Source organism: Epinephelus lanceolatus, chromosome 8 (genome assembly GCF_041903045.1).
Source record: "Epinephelus lanceolatus isolate andai-2023 chromosome 8, ASM4190304v1, whole genome shotgun sequence".
NCBI lineage: Eukaryota > Metazoa > Chordata > Actinopteri > Perciformes > Serranidae > Epinephelus > Epinephelus lanceolatus.
Genome location: NC_135741.1, coordinates 33,405,958 through 33,418,449, shown reverse-complemented (window position 1 = coordinate 33,418,449; position 12,492 = coordinate 33,405,958). Strand labels below are relative to the sequence as shown.

The window sequence follows — 12,492 nt, the reverse complement described above, 5'->3', positions numbered from 1 at the left end:
TCATATCTTAAAAAAATCTCTTTAAAAAAAAAATTCATCTCTGTCATATCATTTACACTGATCTAATAGGAATACCTCAAAAGTCATCTGTCACTATCCCCAGGAATTTGGTCAATATAAGCTGGCAATGGATGTTATTGACAAGTCATATTAACTCTGCCATACTTTATGGTGTATGAACTGATGTCTCGGTGCTCTCAGATCAAGCTCAACAAAATCAGGTGGGATTTATGTCCTGTGCGGAGTGTTTGTGGGTGGGCCCTCGCTGCAGCACAGAGATGACTTGATCATTATCACCAGTAGTCTAGGTAGATTGCTCAGAGGAGGGGTTAATGCTCAGTGGGTTAAGGCGTTACTTGGAGACGTGGAACACTTTGGCGTCCACCGGGACAACAAAGTGTGTATGGGCTTGGTCCGATGGGGGAAGACGAAAGCATCATCAGCCATGGTTTGGATGAAGAACGCTCCTGAGAGAGAAGAGCGCTGTTCTTTCTACTGTAGCCCTGCATGTGGGGATGTGCTGTTTGTGTCAGATCTGTCTCGCTGCTGTCTCTTTACAGTCACATTTTGTAGTTAAAATAATTAATATATGCACTCTGAAAAAGCGTATGTCAGTTAAAACTCAAGTCATTCATATATCTACCCAGTTATGTGTTTGAGTCCCTGTCAGTTCTGTCAACCTGCAACCTGCAGGAGGAAACTAGCGTACTGTCCTGTATGAACCATCCGCTGCTGCTGGATGGTCCACACAAGAGGTACCTTCCCCATACTGTATGGAGGGGCGTGTACAAGCCCACCAACACTTATTCACTCACATTTTAAGGCATACATTAAGAAAACTGTTGATATTAGTGGTGGATTAGTTTATTATGATCATGGATTGGAGACACTAATTTGGATTTCTTTTTAAAAAGAAGTGCTCTTTGATTACAACTTAAAAAAAAATAGCAGTAGATAGACACAGGATGAGTTGAAAACACTTGCCCCTGTGTACGTATGCTTGTGTTATGGGTGTGGGTTTCCACTGGGACTCATCTTCCCAGGTTAATGCTGGTGAGATTTAGTTGCCCCTGGATACACCCCTGCCTGTCTGCATACATGTGTTGTGAAGCTTCTTTAGCAGAGCTTCGGACCACCCAGGGGAAAAAGCTTATTGTCTGCATTCAGCCTTTGGGTAAGGAGAGCGCAAAGAGAACAATCCTCCAACCTCGATGTGCTTTCTTGTGAAAACGTTAAAATCTGATCTAGCTGTAATAAATAAAAAGCAGACAATATAACCTACCATATGATGACGACAATCATACCAGCTTTCTGTATGTTTTAACTGTATGTAAATGGAATACTTTACATGGGCATGGCCTCCAAGAAAGTCAACTTTTATAAACAGTTTTCACACCTCTGCATTATTTGTTACATTCCCTGACCTGATGGGTTGTGCTCACATACAGGCAGACAAGCAGACAGAGACACACAAACACACACATCCACAGCCGGGACCGTAAGTGGCACTATCTCACAGCATTAGTGAGAGATCACGGGAGAAATCAGATTAGAAAAAGAGGCAAAACGGCAACACAAATATTGCCTAATATGATCTCATACATTTTATAAAACGAGTGACATTACACGAGGCTAAGCTCATAATGACCTTGCTTTTTATAGGCAGGTTGGGGTACAGTAATCTGATTTAGCATAATCTCCTACAATCTCTGATAAATGCTTACAGCATGTATCTCTCAGAGAGGTCAGATCCTATTGGTCCGTTCTGAGGCATTACTGACATCTGCTGTTCACATGGACGGGGCAAAGTTAACACAGAGTTGGACACTGTTGGGAGTTTATGGAGTGAGCGCTCATCTTTGGAAGAGTTCAATAACTTAAATGTGACAAAGTAATGCTGTAAAAAATCTAGATAAGAGTGCTGCTGTCACTACTGGATTATTCTTAATATCAATTAATCTAAAGACAAATGTTTTCCTAAATGTCTAATGTGTGTAATTATGCATGTGGAGTGATCATATGGGTGTCTAATGGTAAATAAATGGCATTGGTCCAGAGTATTTTGGTATCTTTTGGTGTGTGAGTAGCTTATCCATTATATATCCACTGACAAAATATTTTCTTTTCACCTCTTAATCCTTTACCCATTTTATCATTGCAACATGATGTTGGATTTGATTTTAAAACAAAACAAAAACCCAAAGGAAATGAAATATGTCCAACGTTTTACCTTAAATCCAGTTAACATGCAGAGACAAAAAGAAAAACTAGAAACGTCTCATTTCAGTAGCTCCTTACGCTCCTAGCAGACTGTATCACATACTCAACACACACCTACTTGGCTAAAGCTCATATAATTCCTGCTTTTTCATTGTTGTTGTTTTTTTGTTTTAGGAGAACAAGTGTGATCCAGTTAGCTGTACAGAAAGATCATTTTAAAAAGGTGGTTAGAATTTGGTATGCTTTGATTTTTATTGTTGGTCATAGGTGCTGTTATTTTTTTCACATACTAGTAGTGCAATATATATATATAATAGTTTTGCCTATTCTTCACCATTATTTATACAGTTTTGATGTCCTTGTTCCTAGCTGTTATGTCTATTTGTGTGTAAAAGCATTGAGAGCAATTAAAAAAACAGAAACAAATTCCTTGTATGTGTGCACATACTTGGCCAGTGCAGGTGATTCTGATTCTGTTCGTGGCGCTTTATATTGTATTATTCATTAAGGATAATCATTGTATTTCATGGTCGAAACTTTATCATGTCCATTTAGAAGAAGAGGAGAATTAGGAACGAGAGAGCAGAGTGCAGGTATGTTCTTATCTCTTGTGCAGAGTATTGTCGGTAAACTAGTTAAGAAACAAGTTCTTCTTCAGTCCTCTTAAAGCAACCTGTTCATAAGACAAACCTGAGTGGACAGTTGACTTCTCTAACTTTCACTTTTTTCAAATACACTGCAACACTTTAAATTCCATGACATTCCAGGAATTCCATAAACACTGAAAGGGCCAGCAGGAACATCAGAGGCTCCCAGTGGCAGGTACCTGTATGTGCAACAATCAAGTGTGGTACTGGGCCCCCTAGATGTGAGGATGGACTAAAATGATCTTCCAAATGTTTAAATTCAGGTGAAATCTGCCTTGATCTTCATTCACAAACATGTCGGCCAGTGAGTTTTGCCCACAAGATAAAAAAAGGGGAGTTTATTCAGCAGCGTTAATAAAACCCTTTAATAATGCTGCTAATATACCTATTTAAATTAATGCTGTGATGCTTCACATGCTCTTTTTCTCCCTGTTTCACCATTAGAGAACAAATTCTAGCGCAAAATCCCAAATACTTGTCATTTTTTAAATTCTGGGGGAGATTTGAGAAATTCATAACTGTAAAATAATCACAAAATGCTAAAATGCTGATCTAATTTTGTTGATTCTGACATCCATTTAAGTCTCACTTACAAGGATATGTGAGCTATAAATTTGGCAAGTGTTGTACCTACATTTATTTGGTGGATATCTAAAGTCCTGTAGTTAAACAAATCACCCATGGGTCTTTAAAAGGTGACACTGACCCAAATATCTTAGGATTGAAGCAGCCAAAACTATTAACATTATCACTGTTATAAAAATTAGGCTTACAGCCCCAGATGCTGTTACTGATATCAATATACTAGACCAGTCTATAATCTTATGTGGCTTTTATACCAAACTACAGTTATCCATCATTTATGTATATCAATCTCATCCGAATCTGTGTCATATTTTAAAGTCTGCACCTCGTCTGGCCTCAGTATGAACTCTGCCTCCTTTCACTTCACTGGGTATAGTACCAGCAGTGCTACAGTATGTACTGTATACATCTGCTGGCTTACATCAGCTGACACGCCCTTAGCCATGATATAACACAGCTGCCTGCTTGGCATTACCTTACACACACCCCCTGGTGGTGGGATGAGGTCCTACAGTTAGGTGCTTCAGTAAATGGGCTGCACAACATGACATAACAGAACATGTAGGGCCACACAGTCACTGTTGAATATGGTTCAATTCAGCTTTGTAAACTAATTTTATTACTCTCACATTTAATAATTAGATTCAAGCAATAAATATTTAAATTGTCTGTCAATGTTGGCCACATAAATGTACAGCGTGTCACGTCTCTGTGTGTTGTGTCAGCGTGTGTGAGTAGATTTCACACTGGCCAGCATCCAGGTACTGTAGAGGTCAGTCTGCAGTGGTGGACACTGAAGCCATCAGGGTGACTCTGTAAACATCCGTCTCATCCCCCTTCAAGGTAAGAAGGACACATGTCTGCACCACCTCATGGGGCTGAAACACACACATGTACACACACGCACATCCAGAGTGATGATCTCATGAGTAAATACCTGAAGTACAGTGGTGACGTTGAAAAAATCTTGTCACAGGATTAAGAAGGTTGATGGTGGTGCTGCTATAAAAGCTGCTGATACGAGTCAACATTTATCACCTTCAAATTCAACTATTTCTATATTTAAATGACCAGCGTTGATTCAGTGTTTACGCAAGGACTGAATCCTTTTTAGGGAGCAAAAAGCTAAGAAAGTGAACCAGATTTTCAACATCAGAATACTAAAACTCGAGACAGGGACCCTGACTCGTTTACCCTGTAAATAAACTGGTCAGTAGAAAAAATAGGAGATTTAGAAAATGCTGTAAAATTCAGATTTCTCAACAAAACCCCCACAGACACAAGTTGATACTGATTTATGCAAAAAAAAAAAAAAATCTTCATGCACCCTCTGAAGTTAAGTATCTTTTCTCCCAATTCAACAACAGCAGTAAAAATTGCCCTCACCTTGTATCCACTGTGGGGAGTCCATGTGACAGTGATGGTGCGTTTATGGCCCGTCTCCACGGTGCCTTTGCTGGGCTCCACAGTGAAGCCCTGCTGCTGCAGAGATGCCACATTATCCCAGTGAAACTCACCACTCTGGGTTAAAAAACAAAACAAAAGATTTGTCCAAACAGACATTCAAGACAAAATTGATACATCTGTTTTTTTTCACAAGTATATATAGCTGCCTTGACACTTTTGAATTCATAATCCATAAATAATCTTGCTATGTCCATCTAACTGCTAGCAAAGGGGAAAACAGAGCAGCAGCAATTTTGCAATGTTTGTACGATGGTTCTAAGTGAATCCCTGAAAAAGATAGGTTATCAACTCTCTCGGGATGCATCATAGTACAGCTGATGAAACATTTGGCACTACTAGTATCTAATGACATCACGGTACCTTCTTATTGGGCTGTGAGGAGCGGATGCAGCCCACCTGCAGCTCCCTCACTGCAGGTGCAATGACTCCTGCGCTGTAGCTGGCCCGCAGGGTCACCAGCACGGGAATGGTAGGCTTCTCCATGACCTCTGACTCTGCTACATGTAGAGGACCTTATGAGCTGTTTTGCAACTTATACCCCATTTACTATAAAGTGTACATACTTTCAGTTCCCTTTAATGCCCATCAGACCAGAGAATGGCAACGTCGATCTGAGTTTAATGCTGATGATGGCATGCTAACACTCCCAAGTAAGATGGTGAGGATTATCAACATCAGAATGTTAGCTTTGTTTCAGCTTTGTTAGCTTTGTTAGCTAAATGCTAGCATGCGAGTGTTAGCATTTAGCTTGAAGAGTACACTATAGGTGTAGGGGTGTAAGAAAATATCCATAAACTTGAGTATGGCAATATTTTGTTTTGTGATACTATCAATTCTCAAAAACCAAGAAATCGATTTTTGACTGTTTACATTCTCTTATTTTCTTAAATGATTACATAAAGAATCCTATAAGTACTTTTATTCATTTTACTGATATAATCAAATTTTAATTCCTCTGCCCAGATTGCACAAATAGTAGTGATCCATTATGTTGGATGTTAGAGGGACTGTGACATGAATAAGCGCATCCTTTATACTATGGCAGTTTTCCTAAAATTAGATTTTAAAATAGAAAAATATCACCTTCTGTACGGTATCCTAATATATTGAATTGTAACCACTGTATCATGATATGGTTCATATCCCCAGCCTTTTGCCGATACACAGCCGCAGTAGCTGTTGACTGCTCATCTTATTTCTATCATTCGAGAAATCCTTTGGCTTCCATTCATTTATTTCATCTATTAGTTCCTAAATATCCCACTATAAATCATTTTTACAATTTGCTGACTCAAATGCATGCTACACTTTGCATACATGGCTCTGTTTATACTACACTGGGTGCCTGCATACATAGATGTGTAGCTAGTTATGTACATATGCCACATTTGGTTGGCATGGACATGAACTCTCGCAGACGTGGGCAGATGATAAAATCTGCCTTGCAAAATCTTGCAGCTATGCTAGTGTGGAAACTATAAATTGGACTTAATTACCACATGATGCTACATGATTATGTGACAACTTATACTGGCCGGATGGTGAGTATGGTGGCTATTCAAGCACGTTTCAAGAGTCTGCCAACTGATTTTCCAACTGTACAGACATAAATGAAAACCAATGGCTGCCTAGAAAGACAGGTCCAAAAGCTGCCTTCTGTAAGACTCTACAAACTGAAATTTTGCTGGGTGTCAATGGGTGGCTCTCAGAACACGTTCTTCCCCTCAGGAGGGCTGTTACTTTGACACTATCACAGCAAAGCTCAGGCTCTTATTCAAACGCTCATATTATTATATGCACAGGCAGCACTTTGATTTAGTGAAATGTACAGTAACCTTGTCTCGGAGGTGTGTCTGTTTTCCACACATGGATTTTGTGGTGAAATATGATCTGAACGCTGGTGACAAGCACGTGGGCTGTCAGCAACCTGTGATTAGCATAAATTACTACAACACATACCCTGCCCTTTCTGGCATAAATTATGGAATGTGTCTGAGAGTTATTAGTCACATTTACAGTGTCAGTGTGTTTATTTTCTCTGTCTTGTTGGAGCCTTCAGCATCTCTGAGAAAAGGCTTGAACATGAATCATTTTCTATGGTTAATTTTAATCGATAACCAGTGTAGTATTGATCTATTCCACACAAACTATGTATTCAGTAATATGAGTGGAAAACACTAAAGAAGAATTGAGGATGGAGGCTTGGATACCTGTGAGCTGAGACTGGCCAGTTATCAGTGGAGGTAGGAGGGATTCAATGGGCACTGTCAGCATGTCTCCTCCAACTACATACATGCTATGTGAAGAAGCCGCACCCCTCAGATCCACCTCACACACTTTACTCTGAGGGACAGAGATGGCACACGGTTAAGGCTATTATATCATGAAGATCAGGCTGAATAGAGGGCATACAGGGTGCAGTCAGTACACTTGGAGGGCATCATTTTTGGACTGTGTGATGCTTTTAAATCAGTGTTTAAGGTCGAGTTGAGTGTTCTGTTCTCAAGGTGTGTCTTTGTGCATGTAACATTCTGCTGACCTTATTGATGAGCTCCATGGTTAGTCTGTCAGAATAGTAGTCAGACGGGTGGTCAGGCTGAAAGGTGACAGTGACATCTTGACTCTGTCCTGGAGCAATGCTGCCATCTACTGGCACCACACTGAACACACTCAGCCCACTGTAGTTCTGGGTTCCTGTGCAGGATACAAAAGACATGCTGCTACTACGATGCCTCCTACTGTTACTTCTATTATTAGAACTGCTGATAAAAATAATAAAAATAAACCATAATTTTTAGGTCACTGAGTTTATAGTCAGCGGTGGAATGCAACAAGTACTGACTTCAGTTATACTTTACTTGAGTATTTCCTTTTTATGTAACTTTTCAGATTACAGTTTTTCATCACCTTCTTGTCCTGTGAAAACCGTGTATCTCCAGCTGTGTTCATGTTAAATGTTTGTAATAAACTGAAGGATGAAGTGATGTGTTGAGAAAATTCTCAAACTTAAGCCAATTAAACTCTTCAAAAACCCTCTTAGATCAGCTTGAAAATGCGTCGTCACAAAGCTGAAAACAGGGCTGTTTTTCTAATACCATGAAACTTTTTAGAGATGTGTGGTTCTCACGGGACAGCAACGCTACAAACAAATGATGATCCTATGAATTATGATGCATTGCTGTAGCTAAAACTACGCAACAGTATATAAAGGTGTTATATTAATCCAAAAACGACACATATAATACTTAGACACCAACAGAAAATATTTTGCTGCACAATAAGTAATATTATTTTTCATACTTTGTACAATTTGCTGATAACTTGCAGGACCTTTATTTGTAGTAAAGAATTTTCACAGTGTGTTATAAGTACTTTTACTTAAGTAAATATCTGAATACTTCTTCCACCACTGCCTGTAATAAATGTGGAGTTGGTATTAACCTTGCAACTTCAGTAAGGCTTTTTCACAGAAGACACTTTGACACAAAACTCAGGTGTAAGTAGTTAAAAAAAAGATGACTGGATTCCATTTAACTGCTTTGATTTTAGGGTCCTGGTACTGTAAATTCTGTCTCACTGTCACTTTTCCGGGGAAACTTAAATAGAACAAACATTATTTTAATTTCACTGAGCTTATAATGAATTTGGACAAAGTATTGACCTTGTAACTTAAATGCTTTTGATGTCAGATGCCACAGTTGTTCATGTCAATGATAATGCTCATGCAGACCACTATTATCTATGAGGAAACTCTGTAATAAGAACATGACACATACTTGTGCTACATTAATGATAAGTACCAATAAGGCATGAATGAATTGCTTTCTTTGGTCAAACCACCTATCCCATCTTTCTATGATAGCTGAGATGCTGTGGTAAAAATTATTAAAGGGAAAGTTAACCCCAAAATCAAAAATAGACATTTACCCTCTTGCCTGTACAGATAATGACTTTAGCTATTCTTTTATCTCAGACATGTTAGGATGTTACATACCTTGACATGTTTCAGTGGAAACTTCCGCCTTCCTCAAAAGTGTTACTTGGTGGTAGTTGTGACGTGTCAACTGCCTGTAGAGATATTTATCAATATAGATTGTTTTGGTGTGAGCTGCTGAGTGTAGCTGAGCTACAAACTGTGTCACTATCCAGAAGGAAGCGTGCATGTACTCGTTACAGTGGGAGATGTAAACATTAATGGCGTCCTCCTTGGCTGTGTGGTAACATTGGCAGGCTCAGTCATGCTAGGAGCTTTGAGCACCACAAGCTGAGTGCCATCTAGTTCCATTATACTGGAGGGAAGGCAGACATCTCTACAGCCAATATCTCCAACACTCAGCAACTCACACTAAAACAATCTAGATAGATAAACAGCACTACAGGTAAGAGGAAAAATAATGTTTTTGATTTTGGGGTGAACTGTCCATTTAGAAAATAAAACAAGAACATACGATGCTCTAAGGCAAAATTAAAGCTTAGTGGAGAAATGTTAAGACCTTATAAAATTGTACTACTGTTTTGTTTTCAGAGCTCCAGCAGTCAATGTTTTCAGGTTCCCTGGTGAATCATTGCAGTCTTAATGATATCGTACCCACAGTAGGCTGGACCTGAGAGGCTGTGTAACTGCCCAGCAGGAAGTCCACCATGTCAGCTCCACCCTGGGGCCTTGAGGGAGAGAGGCTGGCCAGCTGCACCCTGAAACCCACAGCCACCGCTGAGCTGTTGTGCAGCTGCAGGCAAAACAGGACTTAATGTCAGTTTCAAGGCTGCAACCTCCTCCAAAGCATCAAGGTAATCAGAGCATATAAACAGCAATCAAGCTCTGGATTTATTTGTTTTAAGATTGAACCTGAATCAGATATGGGAAAACAGAAAATATCTTCAAAACCAACAAGATGTAATTCTGTTCACGTACTTCTTCTATTCTTCTTGGCTTCAGTACACTGGCAACTGACCTTCAGGACCTGTGAGGTGCTCTCCTTCTCAAACACATAGCCGAAGTCAAGGAGACCTCCAGGGTGGGAGACAGTGACAGCAGGGATCACACCCTCTCCACACAGAGTCATCTCCAGGGTCATCTTCTGGCTACGCACTTCCAGAGTCTCACGGTACTAGAGAACAGTAGAAGGTGGATGGGTGAGGCATTACTCAATAATTATAATGTTACTTAAAAAATCTTCAGTGTGATTTGAAAGGTATAATGAAGTCTGTAATGGACGATGATTTTGGATACAAGTATTCTCTGAGACTTGTAGGTCATTCATTAGCAGGAAAGGTGTGACACACTGGTGACATGCTCATACGTTTATTGAGTTTCAGACAAAAGCCAGAGCTCCATGATAAGTTCTACACTGTTAACCAACCTTTTTCTCCAGAGATGGACTGAAGGCCAGAACCAGAGTGTGTTTTTCTCCAGGTCTTATGCATCTGAGAGCATTCAGAAGGGAGAAAGGACCATGTATATCCAGTACTGAGGACCTCAGCTTGGAAACGGTCAAAGAAAAGCAGTCAACAGTTGTTAGTAGTATCTGCTATAATCAAAGTAGTAGTGGAAGTTGAAGATTTCGACATACTACACTTCACTGGAGTATTTAATCTCTGGACATGTAAGTAACTAACCCAAAGAAATGCCATATGTGTAAAATATAAAATGAGGTAAATCTATGGAGAATTATGTCTTTTTCCTTGAATTAACCTCTTAAGTGTAGATTCATAAAAAAGACAATGGGTACGTATGTGTCTAACATGGTAAGTTAAACGTAATCTGAACTTCTACTTTGACACATTTTATTTGCTGACAGAACCTCCAATTGTTAACGAAGGATTTTATTTGTCCAGGTTTTGAGATTTCTGTTTTATTTTTTATTTTTCTGAGCATTTCATGTCTTAATTGGGTAGAGACAGACAGTAAAAGCAAGAAGCAAGAAAGCAAAGGTGGGGAATGACACACAAGGAAGGCTCCCAGCAAGACATGAACCTGGGGTGTTGTGATAATACAGTTAATGTCTGAAACCTGGAGGCCACCGGGGCAGGCTTCTGCCTCAATCTCACTGCAATAAAAGTGAACGACATTTCATTTATGGTGCTCACAGCGTTGATCAAAAGCAACATGTGTCCCCAGGGGAAGTGTCCTTGTTACTCTGTATAACCCACAGCACAATATACATTAGTTTTCTTGACAAAAGCTTTCAACAGATCGGCATATAGAAACTGTAGCTGAGGGTTAAAGACTTTGGCCATGAACTGCAACTCCCCATTTTGACCCTGGCCAGAGGCCCTGGTTGCATCTCTCTCTCCCCTCATTTACTGTCTCCTCTCAAATGTGCGCTCTCAAATAAAAGTACAAAAATGCCCAAAAATACTTACAAAAGAAATACTTTTCTACTTTTTTGCTGTGAGCACAACCAACTAAACTCCACCGACCACAATTGTTTTGGGTCGGTGGCAGTAATCCAAGACTGACATCTTAAAACCTAGACAAATAAAACCAAGAATATGTGTGGTGCTAAATACTTCTAGGAGGCGAGTGAGAAATGTTTGTAATTTGTATGAATCAATCCTTTAAAGGTCCAGTGTTTAGGATTTAGGGGGATCTGTTGGCAGTAATGGAAGATAATATAATAAGTATGTTTTCTTTAGTAATTAATCAACTGAGAATAAGAATGGTTGTGTATTCTTAACCTTAGAATGAGCAGTGTTAATCTACATAGGGAGTGGGTCCTCATTTAGGAATTCCACCATGTTTCTACAGTAGCCCAGATCGGACACACTGGCTCTAAATAAGCCATTTGAGTTTTTGCATGGGCCACCACAGTTAACAGCTGCTCTGTGACAAGCAGCGTTGGAAAAACAGATTATTTTTTCAGGTCAAACTGCTTTATCTAATGTTATTACCAGTTTAAATCACTGGGTCCATTTGTTCTGAAGAGGAAGAGAAAATGGTAAAAATCTCCTGAATATCTGGATCTTAAATTATCGGAGAATAAAAGTAAACACAGATTATCTTGTGCTAGATTAGCAGCCCATGTCCGAAATGCCAAACAGCATCGGAGTAATGCTGATTTGTAACGTGAAACTGCCTTATTCTGTGTTTTTACCGGTTTAAGTCACCAGATGTGTTTGTTTTAGAGAGGAGGAAACCTACGGACAGCACGGCTCATGGTAAAAACCTTCTGAACGTCCGGAAAAGAAATAAGATGAGCACACATTTTCAGCTGTCGGGCAAGTGGGCTGTCTGCAATGTGCTCAACAGGGGAGCAGAAACACTGATTTGTAATGTGAAATTGCTTTATTGGGTGCTTCTATGGGTTAAATTACCTGGTCCGCTTGTTTTGGAGAGGAAGGGACCTCAGCGGATAAATTTTCTAAAAACCTCCTAAACAATAAACCCTGAAGGAATTCTATGAATTTCATCTGGTTGTAATCTGTGGTCCTCACTGCTAGATGCCACTAGATCCCCCTAAATCTAACACACCGGAACTGTACTACAAACTTATATGACAAAGAGGGGACACACAACTGTTACTAACTGCAGGAGGACATTTTAAGACTTTAACATCCTAGGTATATTCATTCA

At 39.6% G+C, this 12,492-nt stretch overlaps 1 protein-coding gene across 2 annotated transcripts in view; it reads right to left on the bottom strand.

The window, feature by feature from the left end:
- Window positions 1-2,220: 2,220 nt before the first annotated feature.
- Window positions 2,221-12,492, bottom strand: part of cfap74 (cilia and flagella associated protein 74) — an 88,667-nt gene continuing 78,395 nt past the window's right edge. For both annotated transcript variants that reach the window (XM_033628541.2, XM_033628542.2), the window contains exons 32-39: window positions 10,280-10,399; window positions 9,872-10,027; window positions 9,508-9,646; window positions 7,459-7,613; window positions 7,130-7,262; window positions 5,280-5,416; window positions 4,839-4,973; window positions 2,221-4,330 (exon numbers count right to left, since the gene is read on the bottom strand). In XM_033628541.2, coding sequence (XP_033484432.2) covers window positions 4,226-4,330; window positions 4,839-4,973; window positions 5,280-5,416; window positions 7,130-7,262; window positions 7,459-7,613; window positions 9,508-9,646; window positions 9,872-10,027; window positions 10,280-10,399 — 1,080 coding nt within the window. In that variant the 3' untranslated portion in view covers window positions 2,221-4,225. The remainder of the gene's footprint in view (window positions 4,331-4,838; window positions 4,974-5,279; window positions 5,417-7,129; window positions 7,263-7,458; window positions 7,614-9,507; window positions 9,647-9,871; window positions 10,028-10,279; window positions 10,400-12,492) is intronic.